Source organism: Podarcis pityusensis (genome assembly GCF_964106645.2).
Source record: "Podarcis pityusensis genome assembly, chromosome: 17".
Taxonomy (NCBI): Eukaryota; Metazoa; Chordata; class Lepidosauria; order Squamata; family Lacertidae; genus Podarcis; species Podarcis pityusensis.
The window spans coordinates 34,793,190-34,808,444 of NC_138042.1; the positions used below are offsets into that span (position 1 = coordinate 34,793,190).

General features: G+C 44.1%; 1 protein-coding gene across 1 annotated transcript in view; it reads right to left on the reverse strand.

Annotated features, from left to right (window-relative positions):
- Positions 1–14,631, reverse strand: part of ELP1 (elongator acetyltransferase complex subunit 1) — a 44,533-nt gene extending 29,902 nt beyond the window's left edge. The window contains exons 1-11 of the mRNA XM_080986683.1: positions 14,539–14,631; positions 13,022–13,257; positions 11,704–11,856; positions 10,272–10,353; positions 8,792–8,872; positions 7,759–7,844; positions 6,949–7,048; positions 5,790–5,880; positions 4,506–4,629; positions 3,626–3,719; positions 1,356–1,589 (exon numbers count right to left, since the gene is read on the reverse strand). Of these exons, the coding sequence (XP_080842809.1) occupies positions 1,356–1,589; positions 3,626–3,719; positions 4,506–4,629; positions 5,790–5,880; positions 6,949–7,048; positions 7,759–7,844; positions 8,792–8,872; positions 10,272–10,353; positions 11,704–11,856; positions 13,022–13,171 (1,195 nt within the window). The 5' untranslated portion in view covers positions 13,172–13,257; positions 14,539–14,631. The remainder of the gene's footprint in view (positions 1–1,355; positions 1,590–3,625; positions 3,720–4,505; positions 4,630–5,789; positions 5,881–6,948; positions 7,049–7,758; positions 7,845–8,791; positions 8,873–10,271; positions 10,354–11,703; positions 11,857–13,021; positions 13,258–14,538) is intronic.
- Positions 14,632–15,255: the final 624 nt, after the last annotated feature.

Sequence of the window (15,255 nt, forward strand, 5' to 3'; positions counted from 1 at the left end):
GATTTTTTCATATTAAAATCCAATGCTTCTTAGTGGAGTCTGATCACTTTTTCCAGCGGCCGATTGTTCAGTATAGCGCAATCACATGAGCTAAGGGTATGAACAGGCAGGTCATAGGTTCGAATCTTGCCTCTAATCTGAACTCACCAGGTGGATTTGAATAAGTCATTATATTCCTAGAGCCTCAGCCCCATCTGCTGATCAAAATACCAAGCTACTTTACAGGGCAGGTCAATAACAACAACAACAATCTTTATTACGGTCCAGAGACCCAACAAATCGTTACAAAGCAAGACACAATTCATACAGCCTACCTCCAGGTTAAACAAGCATTTTGTTCAGAATATAGGGATCACTGGTTCTCGCAACCACCGATAAAAACTTTGCCACTGCTAATGTTCTAGCATTTTCCGGTCTTCCAATAGGAACCTGACATAGTGAGCCTCTAATTTTCCTGGGAAAGGTACCAGCAAGGGTAGTATCAGTTCAGCCCTGGCTTGCTCATATTTTGCACAGTGCACAATAACAATACTGAACTTCCTTACAGGATTGTTGTAAAGATTACTGAAACACTCTATGACATGTGAAGGGCTCTGAACACATAGAAAATTCTTTATAAATATTAAGATGTACACTCATCATGCACGGGAGATGAGGACGAGAATTGTCTTTTCACTATCTTTATAGATGTTTTGTCAGTTTCGACTCAGTTTCTTTGGAGGATTTCTAGGTTCCTTCAAAACGGCCTTTCCCTCGTGTTAACGAGCCCTTAATCAGGGCTGTGTATACCCGGCAGTTAAAATAATTGTTCTGCATCAAGAAAAAACTAAATTTCATGACCTGTTTGTATTATGCAAAATTAAGCGAATTTCTATGTACAGTGGTACCTCGGGTTACATACGCTTCAGGTTACAGACTCCGCTAACCCAGAAATAGTGCTTCAGGTTAAGTACTTTGCTTCAGAATGAGAACAGAAATCGTGCTCCGGCGGCGCAGCGGCAGCGGGAGGCCCCATTAGCTGAAGTGGTGCTTCAGGTTAAGAACAGTTTCAGGTTAAGTACGGACCTCCGGAACGAATTAAGTACTTAACCGGAGGTACCACTGTATTTGCCTATTTTGCATCATTTATTCTGCTTCTACTAGCTATGGGGAGGAGTCCTGCATAGGGCCTACTGTAAACCTGACAGAGTAGCTTCTCCATTTTGTGAAATGCTGGGTGAAGTGGGGGAGATAAGGGAATAAATTCAGATTTTAGAGTTTGCAAAAGTGTGGCCTAATTCTTTTTGCGCAGACTTCTCAGCAGGCGCAGTCCACCTTAAAAAAAAACACAACAACCTCGCTCAGTAGAAACGTACCTCCATCAATGACTGCCACGCTAGCCAAGTCGCTTGCCCCTTCGCCGCTGCTGCGGTCCGTACTCCACTGCCAGTCATAGCAGAGGTAAAGCCACTGCTGGCAGAGGATATGGAGTCTGTACGGCATCTCTTGGTCCCATGCCAGGGACACAATGGACTGGCTGCCTTCTGAGCTATCAAAATGCAGGCTTTGCTTCAGGTACCAGTGGTAGTTTCCCGTTGTCCAGAGCTGAACTGCACACAGAACGCAGGACTGTACATTAGACATCCCCCAACTTGTAGCCCAACAGACACTCCCGCCCCCCCCAAATCTCTCTAGCCTTTGAGGTATTAGAATCTCTTCTCTGCCTAGTTGTGTAGCATTCAGCTTAGTTTGAAAATGAACATTTCCCAGGTGGTGGTAGTCACCATGTTCTTTTGCCACAGATGCCTCTTTCTCCACATCTCTTTTTAAATTTTTTTTATACTTTTCAGATTTATACATTTCATTAGTTTTACAATCGATTTAACATTTCAAATTTTGATTTCCTTCCTGCCTTTCTGCGGTTCCTTAAATTTATTTTTCAATATCTTCTGCATATCCACATTCATTTAACTTGCTCATTTAATTATCTACTGCAAATATATACTCTTATAAAACTATAATAATCCTGCTAACGTTTTCATCTGTTTACAGTTTATCAGTAAACATTCAATAAACCATTTCCATTCTTTTATAAAAAGTCTGTTATCTTGATTTCTTATTCTTCCAGTAAGTTTCCCTATTTCTGCATACTCTGTAAGTTTTTGTATGCATTTTGTATGCATCTTCCTTCGCTGAGACTTCTGCTTCTTTCCACTTTTGGGCAAGTAACATTCTTGCTGCTGTAAAGGGTAAAGGGACCCCTGACCATTAGGTCCAGTCGTGGCCGACTCTGGGGTTGCGGTGCTCATCTCGCTTTATTGGCCGAGGGAGCCGGCGTACAGCTTCCGGGTCATGTGGCCAGAATGACTAAGCCGCTTCTGGTGAACCAGAGCAGCGCATGGAAACGCGATTTACCTTCCCGCTGGAGCAGTATCTATTTATCTGCTTGCACTTTGACATGCTTTCGAACTGCTAGGTTGGCAGGAGCAGGGACTGAGCAACGGGAGCTCACCCCGTCGCTGGGATTCGAACCGCTGACCTTCTGATCGGCAAGTCCTAGGCTCTGTGGTTTAACCCGCAGCGCCACCCGCGTCCCCTTGCTGCTGTAGTAGCATACATAAATAAAACTCTATATAATTTAGGTAGTTCTGTCCTTCCCACATCTTTCTCCACATCTCTTTTGCCTGGAGGCTTGCAAGAAGGATGTCAGCACACATGAGGGAGGGAGGTCAGGACTGGCCTAGGTGCCTCCAGTTACTGACCTCTACCCTATAGGATTTGGGTTGCATGAAAAGTCTCTCTAGTGCCCTCTCTCTTTCTCTCTCTGTGTCCTGAGAGTTTAAAATGTATCTCCTCAATGGCAGCCATCACACATATTGGTGCATGCACGTTTCTGCAGTTTAATCCTCCACACGACTGGAAGCATTCAAATGCAAGCAGCCAGCCATGCACCAGGGTACTTGATGGAGGCCACACCTGACTGTGAGCCAGTCTGAGAAGTTCTGGTTCACCAAGAGTCAGATGATAATGCTATGTTCTTACTGTGGGGTGTGAAACACAGAGCAGACAAAATACAACATTCCTAGAGAGGGATGTTTGTTCAGCCAGTAGATAAACTTCCTGTTTCCTCCTGGGCTGGGACAAACTTCCTCTACATATGACCAGAGGTGGGCTTGACCTTACCTGTGCAGGTAACAAAAGCACAGGACTGGCCACCACGTCTCTCTCTTCTCCATTTTGCAACTCAGCCTGAGATGCTCTCTTGGCTTCCAAGAGAGAGGACAAAGGCTTCTAGCCAAGAGAAGACAAAGGAACTATCTTCTTATGGGATAGATTCCAAGTGTATATATTTTGTAACTTAAGTCTGCCTTCTGGGATCCATTTGTGAACAGAATGTGTGAGTAAACTATTTTATACTTTTTATACAAAACTGTGCTGTGTCTATTTCTTTTTAGGAGGGAATAAAAGGGGAATTACCAGGAAACTTATTTTAGAAGCTTAAACAAGCCTGGTAAACCTATTCGCTGTGTAAGTTTTAAAATGGGAATGTTACTCTGCTAAATTATAGAACTTGTTAACGCAAGTTGGAAAGGATATTATTAAACAATATATCCTCTCCTGCCTCCCTGAACATTCCCACACTTACCATATGTCTTTGGTTGAGCTGTATCTTCCGTTTTCAGTTCTTCCAACCATACTGCCAATATCATGGAGTCCGAATTCCAGAGTAGCTCATTTACCTAAAGCAACATGGATTGGGGTGTCATATGAAGCCGGAGCCATTTCCAACAGAATTTATTTTCCTTCAGTCAAGTAACATCTCCTTCACAATTTAAAACGATGATTTCTAAAGAATTCTAAATCCCTCCAAACAAGAGGAGGGCAAGAAATCTTCAGATTCAGTTAGCTGACTACTACAGTGGTACCTCAGTTTTTGAACGTCATCCGTTCCAGAAGTCTGTTCGAGTTCTGAAACATTCAAAAACCGAAAACTGAAAGCAGAAGCCTCAATATGGAAAACTCAAAATGGAAGCCGCATTTTCTGTTCGACTTCTGGTGTGCGTTCGAAAACTGAGGCATTTACTTCCAGGTTTTCGGCATTCGAGTTCCGAAATGTTCCAACTATGGAGGTGTTCAAAACCGAGGTACCACTTTACAGTGGTACCTCGCAAGACGAATGCCTCGCAAGACAAAAAACTCGCTAGACGAAAGGGTTTTTTGAGCTGCTTCGCAAGACGATTTTCCCTATGGAAACGTCTTGCAAGTTTGTTTCCTTTTTCTTAAAACCGTTAATACAGTTGCGACTTGACTTCGAGGAGCAACTCATAGAACGCGGTGTGGTAGCCTTTTTTGAGGTTTTTGAAGACTTTGGTGATTTTTGAAGCTTTTCCAAAACTTTCCCGACACCGTGCTTCGCAAGACGAAAAAAATCGCAAGACGACAAAACTTGCGGAACGAATTAATTTCGTCTTGCGAGGCACCACTGTATTCAGTTTACAAATCCTTCAGAAAGAGGGTCATCCTACCTTGACTTGGCCTTTCTGGAAGGGAAGTGTGAATTCACCATGAAGAAGTCCGTTTTTTTCAAAGAACACAACGTCGTGTTTGTTGGCTTTATCTTGTGTGGATGCAATTAAGCTTCCAGAGGGCCTCAACAAATAAAACGAAAGTGTAAGTTAGGACAACGTTTCGGACAATTCCTCAAACATGCATTTTTATTTTTTTAAAAAAGATGAAGTAGTGAAACGTCTGTCATAAGGAAAGGTGGAAGGTGGAGAAGGGAGACCCTATATATATTACAGAGAGCTTCTGAAGGTGGAGGTTCCTCCTGTGTGTTCTAGAGTACAGCCCCTCAGAACAAAATGGTCTCCACTGAGAATCAAGCTTTCCCCTCCAGCACAGCCCCCATCTACAACCACCTGCAGGAACGTTTCCAGGGAGAAGGGTGAAAGCCAACACTACAAATATATACATACAAACAAACATTGCTAGAGTCAGAGAAAAGGGCTACCATTTCTCATAGATCTGGGAACTCAACAACAGTGAATCCTGAGCATTAGATCTAAAGCCTTGGCCTCTGAGAAATTTATATGCAAGGCCTACCCCTTCATCAGATGTCAAAGCAATAAATAACTACCTGACATTTAGAGGGCATCTTAAGGCAGCCCTGTTCAGGGAAGCTTTTAATCTGTGATATTTTACTGTATTTTTTGTTTCTATGGAAACCGCCCAGAGTGGCTGGGGAAACCCAGCCAGATGGGCGGGGTACAAATAATAAATTATTATTATTATTATTATTATTATTATTATTATTATTATTCATTGCTCCTCAATGCCCTGCTGTCTGCGATGCAAACAAAACCGGTTCACCCACCACTGAAATTCTCACTTCATTCCCCATTTCCCTCCATCTCTTCCGGCCTTTAATTCAGGCTTCCTCAAACTCGGCCCTCCAGCTGTTTTTGGCCTACAACTCCCATGATCCTTAGCTAGCAGGACCAGTGGTCAGGGATGATGGGAACTGTAGTCTGAAAAACACCTGGAGAGCCGAGTCTGAGGAAGCCTGCTTTAATTAATGGCACTGCTGCTAAATTCAACTTCACAAAGGATTCCCAGGATCCTTTGGGGGGAGCCACGACTGTTAAAGTGGTATGATACTGCTTTAAATGCATAGTGCTGATTGGGCCTAAGTGGGTTTCAACAGTGAAGTCACCACCTTTAAAATCCATGGCTGGTGAAGTTTCAATGGGCATATGTGAACACAACACAAACTCATTGCGCACCACAAAACACAACTCTTCCCTACTCACTTCCATGCCAGTGCTTGTTCTAACCCTGGGACGGGCTCACTTGTAGTCTGCAGAACAAGCTCTCTGCTCCACACCCTGACTTTCCGAGCACCTGCATTTTCAGAGGGGGGGGGGAGAGAAATATGCGCACAGTAGACTCATTATAATTGTTTTCCAAGCTTCAGGATCTACAGACTATGTTTCACCCATAAAGTCTCCCAGGGAGCCTTATCAGACAACACAGGTTAATATTACATCTTGAGCAGCTGTACATTCATTGCTCAGTCTGTCTGATGGAGTCTTTCCTCTTTTTAAGGAAACTGGCGCAACGCCTATCATCACGACTGTACACATTATGTGTGAACCCATGCGCAGGGACACCATAGGTGTGTTTGCATGCAATATACATGTATGTCCTCTGCACCCGGGTGGTGCTGTGGGTTAAACCACTGAGACCAGGACTTGCCGATCAGAAGGTCAGTGGTTCGAATCCCCGCAGCGGGGTGAGCTCCCGTTGCTCGGTCCCAGCTCCTGCCAACCTAGCAGTTCGAAAGCACGTCAAAGTGCAAGTAGATAAATAGGTACCGCTTCGGCGGGAAGGTAAACGGCGTTTCCGTGTGCTGCTCTGGTTCGCCAGAAGCGGCTTGGTCATGCTGGCCACATGACCTGGAAGCTGTACTCCGGCTCCCTCGGCCAATAAAGCGAGATGAGTGCCGCAACCCCAGAGTCGGCCAGGACTGGACCTAACCGTCAGGGGTCCCTTTACCTTTACCTTATCTACCCAGTATCCCAACTGCAACACTGTAGCCATGAGTGAAAATAAAAAATGCACTCAAGGATACCACTGATTATCTCAGTGCCTGGGATGGGAATAGCTTTTGTGTTTCCTTAACTGTGTATCAGGCTCTGGCCCATTTATGTTAGCCCAATACTTTAACAGGAACCACAAAGAACTGAGATAGCACATCTGCCTATGTCTTCTTGGAGTTCTGTCTCTTAAGGAGACATTAAGGGTGTGAACAGAGCCATGAGAAATACTTTAACAATGTATATTAATAACAGTTATGATGACAGAGTATTCTCACTTTTTAAAATACAATTTTTTAATCCTTTATTCAAGCATGTGTTGTGTGGGTTTTTTTAAGCAAAAAGCATTTTATTGTTTTGAACTTATACCAACCTGTCTCTGGGCAAACAGCACTCACTGCAAAGTACTGTCCATCTCCTCTCCAGGTGATTCGAGGTCTACGGTCATCCCATGGCAGAGCAGGCAGCACTTCCTGGGGAAATAAATGATGATGCACTTCCTGTTAACTGAGACGCAAGAGGCAGGTGGCCGTGTGCCATTTACTCCTAGTCCCCCCCCCACACACCTTGTTTGCTAGCTTAATTTTCCCATGGATGAGACTGAAAAACTGAGGGCCTGCTCTGATTGGCTGCAGTCGTACAACACAGTAAACCATAGTGAATGACAGCAACAAACCACAAGCTGTGGCTTTACAAACTGTTGTTTGCTTCAACCCCAAACAAACCACAATATACGATATGAAACCCTTCTTTGCTAAGCAATCATGGCTTATTGGATCAAAACAAACCAAAATCCCCACTATGAACATATCACTAATTTAGGAGCTGTGATCTGCCGTTCCTTCCTATGCCAGGAGCGTGGCAAAGTGAGAGCAATCCTCACATTCAGAGTAAACAAATAACTATGGGATGTGCAAACTGGGCCTTATATTTCAATTCAGTGTGTGAATAGGCTTAGGGACCTTCGCGATTGAGTGGACATTTCAAACTGGATCCTCTCATTCCAACGCTCTATCCACTACACCACACTAGCTCTGTGATCCTATTTAATGCAGGTATTCCAATAAGAACAATTTATTCAAATAGGGGTGTGTGCCTTTCTTACATCCATCATTTTGCGACTGTATACATTTAATACTTATTTGTGTACACGCATAACCAATATTTATAATGAATACAGTACCACTGGCTTGGTGCGAGCTGCCTTCTTGCCTTCTGATCCATGAAACTGGGTTTCCTTTTTACCCCAACCAACAGTAATAAACTTTCCTAGAAGTTAACAAATTAGCAGCATTTGTGGTGTGACACTTTAACAATCCGACAAAAATGTATTGCCCACCCCATCAAACTTCACAAGACTTCATTCTCGTTCTCAAAATCTTTTGCAAACTTTACAAGTCACCATGCCAACCACCTGATATCAACTTCATTGCTGGAGACCAGCTGGAGACCTTAAGAGTTTATGAAGTCTTGATTCAGACATAAACATGATATCTCTTTCTATTATTCTTACAGGGGGCTATACCTCTCCATCCGCAGATAAGCTAAAAGCATTTGTCACATTTCGGGGACACATTACAGCCAGGCAAAAATAAACACACAAAAAGGACATGGAGGAGGGCTACTGAAGGCTAAATAGTTATCTGGAGGGCCACATGTGGCCCCCAGGCCTGAAATTCCCCGCATCCTGCATTGTAGAGTCTTGAACTAGGTGTCTTCTCAAGTCCCTTCCAACCTTGTAACATGCAAAATGAGCAGCTGGATCCAGTTGTCTGGTTTTCATTTGGTTCTGCCTATGCGGGTGGCGCTATGGGTTAAACCACAGAGCCTAGGACTTGCCGATCAGAAGGTTGGTGGTTCGAATCCCCGCGATGGGGTGAGCTCCCGTTGCTTGGTCCCTGCTCCTGCCAACCTAGCAGCTCAAAAGCACGTCAAAGTGCAAGTAGATAAATAGGTACCGCTCCAGCGGGAAGGGAAACGGCATTTCTGTGCGCTGCTCTGGTTCGCCAGAAGCGGCTTAGTCATGCTGGCCACATGACCCGGAAGCTGTACACCGGCTCCCTCGGCCAATAAAGCGAGATGAGTGCCGCAACCCCAGAGTCGGTCATGACTGGACCTAATGGTCAGGGGTCCCTTTACCTTTATGCATTTCATTCAATTTTTAAAACTGCTGCCGTGCATTTTTTGAGCGTCCCATATCTGCAGCACCAACTCACCTTCTCCAAAGTCATCTTGGTGGATTTGACTTTCTGTAATAGGTTCAAAGTCCCTCGTCATCAGGATGAGAGTCTGCTGACCTGTGTCATAGTGTGAACAGCAATGGCCTTTAAAATCGAGACTCTGCCAAGATGGACTAATATAGCTTACTTATCACACCACAAAATTCCAACCCTTCTTCTGTGGCTGTTGGGACAGCACTGCATTCTCTTTTCCTGGACCACCGTTTCACTTATATCATTAGTATTACATAGTCTTCTCCAGTTCTTCTTGATATTTACCAAATATGGATGTACTCTTACATGACATTGTCTGATACTGCTTTCTGCCCCATTGTTTCTTTGGATTTGGATTTGGTACATTTCATTCAACCTACCTAGACATTCTACCACATTAAGTGCAACATAAATTGTATAAATAAAACAAGAGATTTAAGCTACAATGTTGTCTTTCAACAAGCCTTCTAAAAGCTTAAACCCAGTTGATAACTGTATTGGATTTGACTTGATTTTATGTATGTGTTTTTTTGTTTTGTTTTTAAATGTTTCAATATATGCAGTTTTAACTGTTTTTATATACGTAACTGTTTTATATATGTGATTAAACTTCAAATCGTTTTGGGGTGCCTCAAATGAAGCGATTTGTAAGTGAACTGGATAAACAAACAAACAAACAAACATGTGATTCCCAATATTTTAAAGTCTTCTAAAAAATAATACAGTAGTACCTCTGGTTACATACTTAATTCATTCCGGAGGTCTGTTCTTAACCTGAAATTGTTCTTAACCTGAAGCACCACTTTAGCTAATGGGGCCTCCTGCTGCCCCCACACCGCCAGAGCACAATTTCTGTTCTCATCTTGAAGCAAAGTTCTTAACCTGAGGTAATATTTCTAGGTTAGTGGAGTCTGTAACCTGAAGCGTATGTAACCCAAGGTACCACTGTATTCAGTTAGCACATGACAAAGACATTTAAACTCGAAGAACAGTTGACAAAACAGTAGCAGAATATTAACTTAATAGTTATTACTTCTGTATTGCCATTAAACGTAAAAAGTGACTGCTTTCAGTAGGAGCTTCTGGATCTCACAGACACAGAGACTTTGTGCAGACATGATGCTGGTTCAAAGAAAACCTCGGTCTGCCAATTGGTACAGAAACAGGTATGTGCTCCCCATCCCTCTTGTTCTCATCATACTGATTTAGTGTTACAGGTGCACTGATGCTGACAACTGTTAAATGCTAACTAAGCAGGTTTTCTTGTCAAACCAAGGTCTGAAGCCAAGCTTGGAAGTTGGTTTGGTGAAGAAGAGAACCGGATTCACAGCCAGCACTGGTGAACCTGTAACACTAACCCGGAAAGCGCACAGTTCCCAAGGCTTATTACGGTTTTGCAATGGGTCAGCACTGTATCATCTTCAATAGACCAAAAGGTAAGGAACGAGGCTGACAGGATTGGCTTTGGAATGTTGCTCCACACCTGTGGCAAGGAGAACGAGCTCTTGGTCAGGACTCCAGCTCATCACAGTTAGACCGCTGTCCACACTCCCAACACACTCCAACTGCAAAAAGATTGAAGACTGTTAACTCATGCTGCTGCTCCTGTGCCTTTTAACAGCAGCCTCACACAACCTCACAAGGGATTTGACAGTGTCAAATGGAGGATAAAGCCATTAAAGGGTACTAGCCGAGGTTGTGATGTACTCCCTCAGATTACAGAGGAAGCATGCCTCTGAATGTCAGCTGCAGGGAACCAGAAGAAGAAGAAGAAGAAGAAGAAGAAGAATTTGGATTTGATATCCCGCTTTATCACTACCCTAAGGAGTCTCAAAGCGGCTAACAATCTCCTTTCCCTTCCTCCCCCACAACAAACACTCTGTGAGCTGAGTGGGGCTGAGAGACTTCAGAGAAGTGTGACTAGCCCAAGGTCACCCAGCAGCTGCATGTGGAGGAGCGGAGACACAAACCTGGTTCCCCAGATTACAAGTCTACCGCTCTTAACCACTGCATTCAGGTTCTGTTTAGAGGCTTCCCATAGGGCACAGCGGTCCAACAGGTGGCCCAACGGCCACATATGTCCCTTGAGGGCTTTTTTGTGGCCTTTAGCAACATTTGACGCTTCCACAACCCTTGCGCTGCCTTCCCAAAGTCGGTAAACAAGGCGCTGTGCTTTGGGAAGGTGGTGTGAGGGCTCTGACAGGATCCTAGTGTCTCCTTTTAACTTTCCCAAAGCCTAGTTAGTGCTTTCCCAGCTTTGGGAAGGAGGTGTAAGTTCTCTAGATGTGGCAGCTAGACTGGTGACTGGGAGTGGCCGCCGAGACCATATAACCCTGGTCCTGAAAGATCTACACTGGCTCCCAGTATGTTTCCGAGCACCATTCAAAGTGTTGGTGCCGACCTTTAAAGCCCTAAACAGCCTTGGCCCAGCATACCTGAAGGAGCGTCTCCTCCCCCAACATTCAGCCCGGACACTGAGGTGGTACCTCAGGTGAAGAACTTAATTCGTTCTGGAGGTCTGTACTTAACCTGAAATTGTTCTTAACCTGAAGCACCACTTTAGCTAATGTGGCCTCCCGCTGCCACAGCACCACCGGAGCACAATTTCTTTTCTCATCCTGAAGCAAAGTTCTTAACCCGAGGTACTATTTTTGGGTTAGCGGAGTCTGTAACCTGAAGTGTATGTAACCCGAGGTACCACTGTATGTGGTAAAATACACCTCAGTGACAATTTACATTTGGCAAACTTCCCCTGCCCCTAACGTGCAACAGATGTAAATAAATCCATATACTGCATTAACAAAAAAGAGCAAAAGCTAAAAACTCTGTGGATGCTAATAAGATTAAGGCAAGAACATTTACAACATCCATATCACTGGCTAACCATCATGTTACTTTGGCCGCTCCTGTCATACCTGGTTTGTGTTCAGATTGCACAGTATGACGTCTCCAGTCGCAGTAGCCACACAGACAAATTCCTGATCAGGCAAATCCTCAATGCCCACAATGAACCCGCTTCCATCTTCAGGTAGAAAACCCTCAGCTAGCAAAGAAACTTCATTTGTGACCTTTAAAACAGAGACAAGCACCTGCTATAACGCAAACATGTTGATTTGGCTCTTAGCGGAAGACCACAACCAACATGTGCGTTAAACTGCAGTTATTTGCTGGTCCTGCTGCAAACTGCTGGAATCATCCTAGCAAAAATGCATGTTCCTCTGGCATACACATCTACAAAAATATGTGGATATATTTTGATTACCCTTTTACTAGGATTCTATGCAATGGCTTAGCATCCAACACACTGGGAAACTGTAGAGTGCCTCTTTACTGATTGTTTTGAGATGCTGGTGTTCATGGGTTAATTATTTTTATATTAATTGCTGTGATGAATTTAAATTCTGTTGAACTTGATGAAATGTATATTACCCTGTACACCTTGAGGTTGATGGGCACACTACACATCGTCACCACCACCACCATCATAGAAAGCAGTGATTTGCAAACTTGTTTTCTTAGGAATCTTGGAGTCCTTTGGAAATCTGTCAGGGGTTCCTTACTGAGAAGATCAGTAATAGCATAGAACATTTAGTGAAAAACACTATAACTGAACATTCCCTGCAAAGTGCAGTCATGGGAGAAGAGTGAGCAAATTCTGGTGCACTTTTGGTTCATGAACATAGCAAAACCTAGCAAGCCTGGTCAGCAACAACCAGCAAGACCTGGAAGTATGTTCTAGAATATATCCCAGAACCCTTTGCAATATGCAGAGGTTCTGTAGCAGAGGCAAGGGTTCTTCAGCAGATACACCAACATGGCAAGAATTTCCTGGGAGCAGGAAATCGAAAGACTGCCGCCCTGAACGTTTTAGTGTTAATCGACACTCTTCTGCAAATACACCCACCCACAATTTGAACAAAGTCTTTAATAAAAATTATCCGCATGCTTTCTGTCTTGCAAAATTAACTCAAGAATCTACCCAAACATTTTTTAAAGCCAGAAATTATCTCTGTATGGAGTAGTGAATAAAATACATTGTTGAAAGCATACACAGGTTCAATTCCTTCCTTTGATTGAAAGTATTTTATGCCCAAATATTCACATCATTAGGCCTCACCTGATGAAAAGCCAAGGGCTCACTATGGAAAAGCAGCAAAAGTAGTTGGCAATGGACTGTTGCTAGGCAGGCAGCTCTTAGAATGCAAAAACCAAAATTGACATGTGCTATCTCACCTCTTGTGTGGTAGGATCCACCTCCACAATTCCATACTCTGTACTGACTAATAATGTCCCCTTGTCTGCACGGAGACAGAAGCCTTGAGGAGTTCCAACAGTCCGGACTGGCTGGCATTCCCAGCTTCTCAGCAATTTTAGATTTCTCATGCTGTCTTCAGTGCATACAACTGAAAAGGGGTAAAAAGGAATTGCTCTTCTTGCCCTAAAGACCAAATCAAAGTAACGGACTGCACCTAAATGAAAAAGGAGAGAGAAGCAAGCGTTGGAAAATGTTAATTCTTGAACACGAATATTTGAAGCAGTGTCAGGAAACTAAAATTGGGAGTGCTTCCAGACAGGGGGCTTTATACGGTTGTAACCAGGGCCGGATTTAGGTTTGATGAGGCCCTGAGCTACTGAAGGTAATGGGGCCCTTTATATGTCCAGCTGTCCTTTGTCAACAACAAATTGTCGCTGTTTTTTGTGTTGAATATATGCTATATGGTCATTTATGGACCTAACAGGCTTCTAAAGCCATTTGCACATAACAAAATATGTATTTTATCAAAGTAATCGTTGAACTGAAATACAATTAAGAAGAAGTATATTAATAGTGAAATACAATTAAGAAGTAGCATATTAATCGTGATACTTTAGAGAGCAGGCTAGCAGGCGGGGCCCATTACATACATCATAGGAGCCTACACAACACAAAACACTGTTGCTGTATGTAGGTTTTATTTTATTTGTTTTTTATCTTCTATTTTGGAAAAGTACATCCAGTTTTTTCCCCCTTTAATTTTTTGGGGGGCCCCCAAGAGAGTCGGGCCCTTATAGCTTATATGTAAATCCGACACAGGGACACGGGTGGCGCTGTGGGTTAAACCACTGCCGATCAGAAGGTCTTCGGTTCGAATCCCCGTGACGGGGTGAGCTCCCATTGCTTGGTCCCTGCTCCTGCCAACTTAACAGTTCGAAAGCACGTCAAGTGCAAGTAGATAAATAGGTACCACTCCGGCAGGAAGGTAAACAGCGTTTCCATGCGCTGCTCTGGTTCGCCAGAAGCGGCTTAGTCATACTGGCCACATGACCCGGAAGCTGTACACCGGCTCCCTCGGCCAATAAAGCAAGATGAGCGCCCCAGAGTCGGCCATGACTGGACCTAATGGTCAGGGGTCCCTTTACCTTTTAAAACCGACACTGTATGGTTGTAACAAACAGATCGGTGGCAGAAGACTTGCATGCACGAGGAGTACAGATCCTAGAGTAAACACCCGTCTTGAAACACCCATTAGTAGAACTGTCACTGTACCATGATGAAGAGCTAGCTAGTTTTAAGCACATCCAAAGATTGTCCTGTTTAAGAAAATAAAATAAAATGGGGGGAGATGGAGGACTATTTTGCAACCAAGGGCCCCGTCATTCCGCCCTTCCCCTGCTAGTAAGGCGATAATTCGCAAAAACCAGACTCCTCAGCTGTGGGAGAGGAGAGGGCACCCCCAACCCCTGGGGTGCAGGCGGCACCGCGCGCTCACCTTACAACAAGCGGCTCCCAACTGCCCGCGTGCAACTTCGCCAGAGACGCGGCGCGCCTGCCATAGTCAAACCACTGTGCGGGCAGAGCGAGGGGTCGAGCATGCTCAGTGAAGATCGCGAAGCCGAACCGGAAGAGGGCGGCTCTGCGCATGCTCGGCGGCATTCTGAAGCCGAACCAAGTGAGGGCAGCGCTGCTGAGCAAGCAGTAGAAATCTCATCCTGGGTATTATATTTAAAGGGAGCGTGGTGGTTCCTTAAGGATCAGTTAAGTCTCAGAGTCTGAGACTTTAGCGACTTGCTTGCCCTTTCAGCAGCCTTTAGTGCCTGGGAGTGGGTTCTTTTCATTGGAGAGAAACTGCTTAGGGTATTAAGAGTGATCTTGCGTGGTTTGTTTTGTTTTTTTAAAGGGCATCGGAAAGTGGAATCCTGAAATCAATAGCTCAGCTAATAACGCCTTATATAATAACAGCACTGGATAGTTTGCCAGTATTAAATAACGGATAATTAGACGCAACTTTTGGTTGTGCTAGCTAAGTTGCTGAAAGAAACGAGCATGTCATTCGTTTTTTGCTCTTGCAAGAATAATAAATAAACGACGCATGAAGCTGAGCTTCCAAGTTCAAGGGCTTACGACAGCAATCTAGCTCGCGATGATTTATCGCTCAAGGGCGCTCGGGTCTTTATCTTGCAGGAGTTTGCGCCAGTCCTGTGCAACT